Genomic DNA, 11,618 nt, shown 5'->3' on the forward strand with positions numbered 1-11,618 from the left:
TTAGGACCCTTGACCCTCCTTGGCCTTCTCGGGCGGCGCCTCAATCTCCTCCACACCAGCCTGGGTCATCAGATCAGCGATGTTCTTCTCCAGGTCATCAATACGCGTGCTCATCTCGTCGAGTGGAGAAGCACTAATTAAGGCACATAATTAAAACGACATCTGGGCCAAAAACTCTCTCTACCCTCCCTGTTAGTCTTAAGTCTGCACTAGCCTGATATCAGACTGAATCTCATTATACTGCACTTCTACTCGGTGGAGTGGGCGGATTGGAAGGTCTGGGTCTACTTTACTCATGCAGGGAAGATACAGAGGGCCTCAAATGTTCTCCGTCAGGGAGAGGCGAGGAAAAGAGAAGTCAAGAGAATCAAATTAGACATCAATCTATTATGGCATTACAATAATAATAAAATTCTGAGCCTCAAAGCATTTAAATCAATGAACAATTGATTGCTGGCATTTGAAAGCAGTGTTAGGATATTTCTCCCGATAATCTGGTCTGACATGGTCTGGAACTTGTCCTGCATCTGCTGCAGTAGTGTCTGGACCTGTGAAACGGACAGCAGAAATAAGCGGTTAGGTGGCTTCCAAACAACAGGCACACAATTAAAACGATAGATTTCCCGATCAAAGTCTTGGCGGCCAAAGGTTACATTTGATATTACATCATGGCGACAAACACTGTTTCACGATTTGTGGATCGAGTTCGAGAAAATCAGAGTTTGAGCAGTCAAAACTACCAGTTAGACTGTTCACTCAAAATGACATCATCAGCACTCAGCAAAGTTGAACTCGCTGCACTGCAAATATGATTTAAACCGCAGAATAACGATAGGACCGAAATATCTAGTTTCCTTGACAACAATGCGGAAGCTCAGCAACCATTTCACTGACAACAGCGCATCTCCAGAACACAAGTGTGTCACTGCTGTGTTTAACACTGTATTCTTGGCGCATTCTCTGCCCAATGAGCTGTTCAACTGTGCCACAATACCGCCCCCGTCTGGCAGTGTCAGGATAGTGGACCCCCTGCAAACTGAGGATTGGATAGGATAGGATTGAGGAATTAGATTTCACTTGATTCATTCTCTACAGATTAACAGTGTGACCAAATGGATATGGATGACAGTTGCACCACTTGTACTCTATACTAGAGCCCGACCGATATATCGGTCCACCGATATTATCGGCCGATATTGGCCGATAATCGATATATCGGTATCGGCTGATATGTTGGCCGATATTTTTTTATTTTGTATTTTTTAAGTTATAGACAGCATGTCGTGTATATTTGACCTTTTTTCTTAACTCAAATTATATTTTACATTTGTTCTGTTTGTGTTTTTGTATTTGTAGTTATTTATAATTATGAAATTCCGAGTTCGGTTTACTGTTTCATTGCATTGATGTCATTTTGGACAATAAAGTTTATTGATAAGCTGTAAAATATCCTGCCTACATTACATATCTCAAGTCATGTCAAGTCATATCTTTGTCAAGTGTTTGATATTTGAGGGATCATTGCAAAAAAAAGTGTAATATAATGTGTATATTTAATATAAGAATATCGGCCGATATATTGATATCGGAATTTTTTTACTACCTAATATCGGTATCGGCCTCCAAAATCCAGTATGGGTCGGGCTCTACTCTATACAGTTTTGTGATTCTACACTAAAAATCACTAGCACTTTATTTGGATAGTCAGCAGCTTAGTTGACATTCCATCAAACAGATTATCTAGCAAGAGTATACTGTATGTGACAATTCATGAACACCTACATATTACAGTAGGTGCAGCTAGGTGTGTGGAACGGGAAGCAAACAATCTGTTGAATCTCAACTAATAAGATGTTAAAACAACATCTACAGACAAAGAGAAGCAGTTAGATTGTTGAATGTTAACTAATAAGCTGTTGAAATGTTACAAATACTCTGTAAACTCTCTGTAGGTGGACTATCTCTAGATAAAGTTATCAAAATCACAACTATGGAAATGTTCACATTTGGTTTGCCCCTCAAGGTACGATTAGTCTCAAATTTGGGGGTCCATGACATGGGAAAGTTTGGAATCCTCTCTTTTAATGCTCATCATCCCCATGACAACACCCATCACACATTCTGTGGCAGCCATCTTAATGGACGTACAACCTGGGAATTCGAATTAAAAACATCCACAAAATTGTATTGCAGTGCTGGTGGCTTAAAGCTGCCTAATATTTACCATGAAGAACAACATAAACTCACACTGGAAATTTAATTATTGTTCTTAGCAGCACTGCAATACAATTGTGTGTATGTTGTGTAATCGTGTTATTGTGGGGTGTACTGACTGTACAGCAGCACACACCTACGTACAGTGAAGCTATGCAGAAGTCAGACCGTTACAGCTTGATGACACGAGTCACGACTCCATGTAACTTAACGTTACGGCGCAAACACGTTACTATCTGACGTTACTATCTTACAATACAACCACACAACACTTACCTTACGGCTAACCTATTAGCTTGCTAACTAAGCTAGCTTGCTATGGCAAGACGGTCAGCAGCAGCAGTAGTGGCTGGCTGCCATGCTAAACCAGCTATGGCAGCTAACGCTAAGTTGCCATCACGACTCACCACATTGGTAAGGTCCTGCACCGACTTGGGATCCGTCTCAGCCATGGTGTACAGTATAGTACTAGAGTCTAGAGATGACTAGTATCGACACGACGTTACAGTTGTGATGTGCTGATTGTATTAACTGGCTAGTAGCAACTGTCCGAAATAGATAGCAGGTCCTCCTCTCGCGCACCACCCACCGCACAGTCAGCTGTTTCCCTGAAAACACACACAGAGTCTCGCGAGAGTTCTGCAGCCGTGCAAAGGAATGCGGGAGTTTTTAATGCTTGTAGTAGTTAGTTTGTTTACCAGTCAAGATAGCTCATTCACAGCATTTCTCTCCCCATGCCTTCAGAGTAAAAATACACTGAACAAATCTCTCTCTCTACAACTCTTTCTCTACCCCCCCTCTCCTCTTTCTCTCCCCTCTCCCCCCCCCCCTCTCTCTCTCTCTCTCTCCCCCCCTCTCTCTCTCTACTCTCTCTCTCCCCCTCTCTCCCTCTCTCCCTGTGCGTGCGAGCGAGTTGAGACTTGAGATTTTAAAGTTGGAGCTGCCAGCCAGGCAGATATATTCATGCAGCCTATTTTGACGTTGGTTGAATAGTATACTACTAGGGCAGGCTAATCGTTTCATTCGCGATTCTGCTAGTGTTCAAGAAACGTGTTTGTGAATGAAAGCGACTGGTAAGTAGATCTAACTTGTACGTTTTCCACGACTGCATTGCCAATTCTGCCACATGAGCTGCATCATCAGGACAGAACGTATCAGATATCAGATCAGAACATTTTCAAGGGGTAACGTGCTTACTTATTTTTGGAGGACTTTTAAGAAACCGCGTTTTCTCCAGAATGTCCTAATATACAAGACTATTAGCCATTAGGGTTAGATGCATATTCTAGACATATTTTTACATTCTAATATACATTTGTAACAGTGTAAATAGGCCTTGTAAATGTAATAACTCTTTCTTTAGGTGTTGTTGCTCTAGTACAAGTCGCCTAGTAGCCCAAAAATGATGTGTGTACTGTAAGTTAGTTCAGGCATGCTATTTGGCCCAACCTGTTATGATAGGATGGCACGGGAAGACTTGTAAAGAAGGAGCTCACAACGACACGTCTTATGTGTGACTCGGACATTTTAATCTGAACCCCTCTTACAGGATACTCCCGGTATCTGTCCACTAGGCGGCAGTAGTGTACAACATAACAGATAACATAACAGATAACACCACATCCCCCTTTCTAGGTACTGTACTGTACTGTACAGCGAAATAGCTAACTCTAGAAAGATGTTTCTTTTCTTTAACTTACATTTTCTTTCAATTTCTTTTGTTAGATTATCAGAGTTTTATTATTCTCCTTTGAACCATTAGCTTGTCACAACATTTAACCAAAACATTTTCAACCGTTAATTACTTTCTTTTGATTTGTTTCTATTCAGTCCGTATTATGGTTTATCATTTAACTAGACTAATATTCAACATGAAAGTCCTTCAGGTAACTCGGTTGGTTTCTCTCTCTCGCTGGATAGCGTCTCTCAGCCTGAGGACTCGGTGGCTGAGAATGACTGTGCTCTGCTGGATGTTGACTCTCAGTACAGTCTGGGTGTGCCCTGTCCTGTAAGCCCACTGGTGTGGCTGTAGGCTCTTGTGTGGCAACAAGGTGGCTGCGATTCCGACGCAGGTTTCCTCTTGGTGTCTCAACAATGTAAGACCGTGGTGCGTCTGCTGTTGCCCTCACTGTCCCTTTTTCTTTTATGTCAGTGATCCAAACATGATCACCCAGTTTCAGTGCTGGCAGGTCATGAGCCCTGTGTCTTCTGTTGAAGTCTTTCCACTGTCTCTGTCTGCTGTTTTGTTCCACTTCCTTCAGTTTGGAGATGTCAGGCCATTCTGGGTTGAGGGTAGATGGTATGACAGGAACAGTGGTTCTGATGCGTCTTCCCATCAGTAGTTCTGCCGGGCTGTGTCCGTTGGCTAGGGGTGTGGCACGGTAAGCCATCAGAGCTAAGTATGGGTCTTCACCTTTCTGTAAGAGACTTTTTACTGTCCTCACAGCACGCTCTGCCTCTCCATTACTTTGGGGGAAACGGGGACTTGACGTTGTGTGAGTGAATCCCCATGTTGTTGCAAATTGTCTGAAGTTATCTGCAGAAAACTGAGGGCCGTTATCGGTTCTGATTTCAGACGGTATGCCGTGTCTGGCAAAGATTGATTTTAAGTGTTCAATTACTGCTGCTGCTGTAGTTGAGGTGAGTTTAGCGATCTCTGGAAAGCGAGAGAAGTAGTCCACTACAACTAAATACTGGCTGCCATTCCACTCAAACAGATCAGCACCGACCATAGCCCATGGCCTGTCTGGGAACTCAGTAGGCAGTAGTGTCTCTTTGAAGTTGACTCTCTCCTTTGCACAGGTGTCACACTTCTCAACCACGCTCTGCAGCTGTACGCTCAATCCTGGCCACCAGACAGATTGTTTGGCTCGCTCCCGGCACTTTGCTATGCCCTGGTGTCCAGCGTGCAGTTTCTGCAGTATATCTGTTTGTAGTGACTTGGGAATCACCAATCTACAACCTTTTAGCAGGATGCCATCTTGGATTGTGAGCTCAGCTGTGAATGGCAGGAAAGGTAGAAAAGCTCTGTCCAACTTGAGCTTGTCTGGCCACCCCTCAGTGCAGTACTTTTTCACTTGCAGTATTATTTCATCTTTGTCCTGGTGCTCTCTAATTTCCTGTAGTCTCTTTTCTGTTGCTGGCAGGCTTGACATGATCATGTTTACATACAGGTTGACCTCACTCTCCAGCTGTGTGTCACCTGTGACCCCCACTGGTGCTCTCGACAGAACATCAGCAGTGGCTATGTTTTTACCTGCTACATGGGAAATGGAGTATGAGAACCTCATTAATCTCATTCTCAGTCTCTGAATACGAGGAGGTAGCTCATCCAGGTTCTTTGACCCCAGCAGCGGCACGAGAGGTTTATGGTCAGTCTCGACGTGGAATTCCATTCCAATTAGGAAATCAGAGAATCGTTCACACGCCCATGTAATGGCCAAAGCTTCTTTTTCTATTTGAGCGTATCTTTGCTCTGTGTCAGAAAGCGCTCTGGATGCATACGCTACTGGTTTGAGTTGGTTGTCTTGTTGTCTCTGCAGCAATACTGCTCCCAGTCCGTATGAGGAAGCGTCGGCTGAAACCACTGTGTCGGCTTTGGTGCTGTAGAGTACCATTCCTGGTGTGGTGCTCAGATGCTGTTTGATACTGTCAAACGCTTTCTGTTGTTCATCTCCCCATGTCCACATGTTTTTAGCTTTCAACAGATCCCTGAGTGGCTGCGTCATTTCTGACAGGTTTGGGAGGTATTTGCCTAGGTGATTTACCATCCCCAGGAACCGTCTGACTCCACTCACATCCGTTGGCTCTTCCATCCCGGCGACAGCCTCCCTTTTATCTGGGTCTGCTCTGACTCCAGACTTATCGATCAACTGTCCCAGAAATTTGACACCATCTTTTGAGAATTCGCACTTCTCACTTTTCAGCGTGACTCCTGCTGCCTCAAGTCTCTTGAGCACCGCGTGCAGTCGTGTGTCGTGGAGGGCCTGTGTCTCTGCAAAGACTAGCACATCATCCATTTGACATAATACTCCCTCTAGTCCCTCTAGGATCCGGGACACCCGGATCCCACTTCTGACACCATGTTATGATAGGATGGCACGGGAAGACTTGTAAAGAAGGAGCTCACAACGACACGTCTTATGTGTGACTCGGACATTTTAATCTGAACCCCTCTTACAGGATACTCCCGGTATCTGTCCACTAGGCGGCAGTAGTGTACAACATAACAGATAACATAACAGATAACACCACACAACCCTTCAAGATATGCTTTGCTTACATAACACCAGAGTGTGTTCTGTGTAGAATTGTCCCAGTGCAGGAAGGCATCTCACTGTGATGCTTACTCACTATACCAGACACAGGAAAGAGCTACTGTAGGGAAGCATTGATTTGTCAGTTAAACTTATGATCATGTTTAACTTTGGTAAACTTGTATTAAAAAAATTAAAAAAATACCAATATGGGTTATGTTTCAAGAGCTGCTCTGCATCCTGTGCTTTAATGTAGAAGTAGCTTACAGCTCTCAGTCTGAATTGTGGTGAGATGTGAAAGTGGAAACCACAAAGTGTTGCTCACACAGACACTTTGTATGTCTCAGATCTGATTTGATTTCCCTTCTTGGTGGGAATATTGTCATGCATGAGTTATGTGAAATAACAGATGTCTTACAGGGTAATCAGACCCTGTTCATCCCCCCCAATGACTCGCCCACTTTGACTTTCAATCAGGGCTTAGCATGGAGTGTCACCATTACATTACACTGCTCTGCAATGCATGTGTGCCCGCAATCATATCCTCATTATGGCCACAACGTTTCCCCCGTGTCAAAAGTGTGCTGACGTTTTAGATTGCATTATGACTGTTGTTGTTTTGGCTTGTCTAGTCTGCACTGTGCTGAGTGACTTGTCAGCTGACGTTGACCGCCAAATAGAGGAATGCTGCAGATCCACACTGGGTCTCTCCGTTTGGGTTTTCACAGCCTGTGTGAAATGTTCTGCTTCATATGATCACTGTCATAATATTGATGACACAGCTACTACATCATATCACAAGAACTGAGTCCTCCTGTCCTTGTAAGGACATGTGATGGTTGTGTGGTGGACACAGCACAGCAGCACAGCAGCTCTTAAAGGAAACAACAATGCCTGCAGTCATCTCTAAGGAAGGAAGTCGCCTGGCTGTTTATCAGTGTTAGAAAACAAATAACCCAAATGTCAAGAAGCACATTATTTGTAGCACATTATTTGTAGGTGGCTTGGGAGAAAGTAGGAATGACTAATCTCTTAGTATTTCTATTATCCCCTCAAGAATGCCTGCTCCCACTTGGAGGAAAAGGCCACTATTACAGTTGTAATTGAGAGTTTGAAGAATAATGGCTTGCAGAACTATGTGGAGACTCAAAGCTGTGGAGTCTATTATAGCAGTCTGTATTATAACAGTCTGTATTACAGCAGCCTGTTATAATACAGACTTCTATAATACAGACATTGCTATAATACAAATGTATTATAGCAGTGTCTGTATTATAGAAGTCTGTATTATAACAGTCTGTATTACAGCAGCCTGTATTTGTATTATAGCAGTCTGTATTTGTATTATAGCAGTATGTATTATAGCAGTCTGTATTTGTATTATAGCAGTATGTATTATAGCAGTCTGTATTACAGCAGCCTGTATTTGTATTATAGCAGTCTGTATTTGTATTATAGCAGTCTGTATTATAACAGTCTGTATTACAGCAGCCTGTATTTGTATTATAGCAGTCTGTATTATAGCAGTCTGTATTATAGCAGTGTGTATTATAGCAGTCTGTATTATAGCAGTCTGTATTATAGCAGTCTGTATTATAGCACTTATTTGCAATGGAAAGAGATACAGTGATGGACTTGCATTCCTCCTCACCCTGAGTCCCACATGTCCTAAATACTCATCCCTCTCTCCCCCCACCACCCAGGTCTCCTCCGTGGTCCCCTCCTATACCTGCCTGCCTGTCATCTCTGACTTCACAGCTATCGGCTATTAACACCTGTCTCTCCGTAGGTCACACTCTGATCTTTGACCTCAATTCCCTACCTGTCATCCCCATCCCTCTCTGACTGTGGCTGCCATTTTGTAAAAGCATGCATCCCCCTGGATTTCTTCCCGTGACTGTGAGCCCCACGTGTCTTTCTCTAGCTGTATGTGGCGGGTGACCCTTCTATATTTTTGCACACATTGATCATCTTTTGACACTTGCTAGGTGTTAATTCGGCACCTAGATGACGGCTGCTACTCGCATACTGTAGTTAGAGGTAGACATTCATCGGTTGGCCGATTGCTGGCATTTTTCGGCAGTTGGCTGATAAACAAACTAATGTCCGCATGTCTGCTCTTAAGTGGGACTGGGCCTAAAAGCAGATATGCTGCTACTGTGTGCACTACACACTAACATTATTTATTGTTTTTAACCCTTGTACCCCAATTACGAATAATCCTCAATTTACTCTTAGTCCATCTGATGGACCTTAACGGGAATACTGTACTAATTTATAAATATTAATTTAAATTTTTAAATTTTTGACTGTTTATAATTCATTGGTAACTTCTTCCCTAATACCTCATACCAACATTTCATACCTATTCGAATTTTAACCCCTCAAATGCCAGTGTACAGTAAGTACAGTAAAAAAAAAAAAAAAGTACAGTAAAAACAAAAAGTGATTTTTTTCCCCCCCCTTTCCATAAAGACAAACTGGATTTGGGTCTGATATTATGGGCAGGTTCGGGTGTTTTACAAAAGTCACCACTGCAAGATGCCTAGTGTCAAAGATTGGCAGGAATGATGTCACAATACCTATGACATCACTAGCCTATGACATCATCAGTGATGTCATGAGATGATTTTTGGTCAATAATATGTCACTGATGACATTACTGATGATTTCACAGACATTGTGACATAATCAGTGGGTTTTTGGATTTTTTGTGATTTTTTGTAAAAAATAATATTTTTTCATATTTTGAGCCAAAAATCCAAAAAGCGCATGTTTTGGACTACCAGCCATTTCCCCCAAAACACACAAACGAGCTTTAGTCCAGCATCCATCCTGGTCTAAAGGCTTCAAATCAGTAGTGTGGACTGTCAAATTCAGTTTTCTAATATTTTCCCATCTTTGGCATAGGAATCAGTTTTTTTTACATTTCATGTAAACTGTATGGAATTGATTGCTATGCCAAAACTGGGGGAATATGGGGAAATAGCAAAACACAGTAGAAACTACAATTTTAACCGCTTGAGTCAAGGTGAGATGTGTAACATCAAGGAAATAATGATTTTTTGAAAAATTAGCTGGGAGTCAAATTTTTTGTTTTGTTTTTGTGCAAAATTAACATTGAAACCAATGGGACAAGTATGCAATGGACTTTGAGACCATGTAACTCCCCCAAATCTTCTACCAACTCCAAGGTTAGATATTAAGGTCAAATTTCAAGGTATTTGGTCCAGGATGCCCGCTGAAACAAATGAAATAAATTAATTTGGTAAAAATTTGCTGGGAGTACCAATAGAGTGTTTTCAATGGAAGTCAATGGGTCCATCAGATGGACTAACAGTAAGTTGAGTTGTCCTTTTGAAACAAGGTCTTAGGATGGTGGAAAGATGATAGATATGATTGATTTTTGTCAAATACCCCCCAAAAAATACCTAGCCTTAATTTCAGACCATTTAATCAAAAAATGTCGAAACGGCCCATACGCGACTGTAGGAAATATCCATCAGATGGACTAGTAGGACACAAGGGTTTTAATGCAAGTATTTACACACTTTCATTCTCTCAGAAACAAGGAGATGCACTACAACTTTATTTTTCATTCATACGTTTTTTGTTTTTTATTTTAGTGTTTAGTTTTTGAATTACCTGTGGACATTTGTTGACAGGTCATCTTGACAATCTTTATTTATTTGTATTCTTGGGGTGCATTAACAATTATGGAAATGTCTAATAATAATAATGTAAACTAATCAATGCTGAAAGGAGTGAGGATAATAAATAGAGTAGACATGCTTTGAATTCCTTCGTGTGTTTTTTTAGCTATGCAGTGTTCTAATCTAAGCAGACCAGATGGCATGCAGTAGATGACAGAACGCTCATCCACAACAGACTTGAGACTTGATTTGGACTCTCCCCTCAAAGACTTGAGACTTGACTTGGACTTGCAAAAAATGACTTGTGAGCATCTCTGTGTGATGAACTGCCCCATATTATCTGCTGTCCAGGTGGCAGCCTCAGCCCGCCTGCCCTGCCCTGAGCCTGGGTACAGCCTCAGCCCGCCTGCCCTGCCCTGAGCCTGGGTGTACAGCCTCAGCCCGCCTGCCCTGCCCTGAGCCTGGGTACAGCCTCAGCCTGCCTGCCCTGCCCTGAGCCTGGGTGTACAGCCTCAGCCCGCCTGCCCTGCCCTGAGCCTGGGTGTACAGCCTCAGCCCGCCTGCCCTGCCCTGAGCCTGGGTACAGCCTCAGCCCGCCTGCCCTGCCCTGAGCCTGGGTGTACAGCCTCAGCCCGCCTGGCCTGCCCTGAGCCTGGGTGTGTGTGATGGATGCGGGGGTGGGTCTGGAGGAGGAGAGCATGGAGGGCTCCTGGACGCTGCTCTCCTGGCTGGCCTCCTGCGTCATGGTGGTGGGCGGGGCTCTGCCCTACCTGCCTCAGTACCAGGACATCCAGAGGAGCCAAAACACCCAGGGCTTCTCCACCCGCGTCTGCCTGGTGCTGCTCCTCGCCAACATCCTGCGCATCTTCTTCTGGTGAGAAGGAAAGAGAGGGCTGTGGCATGCTATGTTCCAATACAATATAATACAATACAATATGATATGATACGTCAAGATATGTTAATTATGTTAAGATAAGATAAGATTAAATGATATGATATTATACTGTATTTATACTGTATATGATATGATATATGATGTGTACGATATGATATGACATTATGATATGTGGCTCTACTAGTCCTTGTTTCTTTCTTTCTTTCTTTCTTTCTTTCTGCCCTATGGCATAGGCCATTTATAAGGTCATTCCTCAGATCAGTGCAGGGGACAGAAGTTAATGCAGTAGGTCTGTATCTTCACAGAATACAAGGAGATAGGCTGATGATGTGATCCTGCCTGGTGCTAATCATAGCCACACGGTGCTATTCAGACGAGGCTTCTAATGGAATGGCTTTCCACATCGTGGAGCACAGGTCGCTCTTCTGAAATGATGGATTCATTATAGAATCAGGTTGGAATACTGTATTAAAGAGGTTGATCTGTGCTGCTCATAGCCAGTAGGGAGAGAATAGAATATAATAGAATAGAATAGAATAGAATAGAATAGAATAGAAAAGGTCCTTCAATGTGGGCAACATGCTGTGCAGATGCTCTAGT

The 11,618-nt window shown here is 43.0% G+C and overlaps 2 protein-coding genes across 2 annotated transcripts in view; one reads left to right on the top strand and one right to left on the bottom strand.

The window, feature by feature from the left end:
* Positions 1–2,810, bottom strand: hsbp1b (heat shock factor binding protein 1b; the record flags this gene model as incomplete). Its single annotated transcript, XM_083654865.1, has 3 exons — positions 2,622–2,810; positions 482–548; positions 1–122 (listed from the first exon to the last, which is right to left on the bottom strand). The coding sequence occupies exons 1-3, from the start codon at positions 2,664–2,666 to the stop codon at positions 1–3; spliced, it is 234 nt and encodes a 77-aa protein (XP_083510991.1). The 5' UTR covers positions 2,667–2,810.
* Positions 2,811–10,692: 7,882 nt separating this feature from the next.
* The window catches only part of LOC310792778 (solute carrier family 66 member 2), a 71,265-nt gene continuing 70,339 nt past the window's right edge, over positions 10,693–11,618 (top strand). Inside the window, exon 1 of the mRNA XM_083654527.1 lies at positions 10,693–10,997. Coding sequence (XP_083510653.1) covers positions 10,789–10,997 — 209 coding nt within the window. The 5' untranslated portion in view covers positions 10,693–10,788. The remainder of the gene's footprint in view (positions 10,998–11,618) is intronic.

This window comes from Poromitra crassiceps (assembly GCF_964638095.1).
Source record: "Poromitra crassiceps genome assembly, chromosome: 18".
NCBI classification, from domain to species: Eukaryota; Metazoa; Chordata; class Actinopteri; order Beryciformes; family Melamphaidae; genus Poromitra; species Poromitra crassiceps.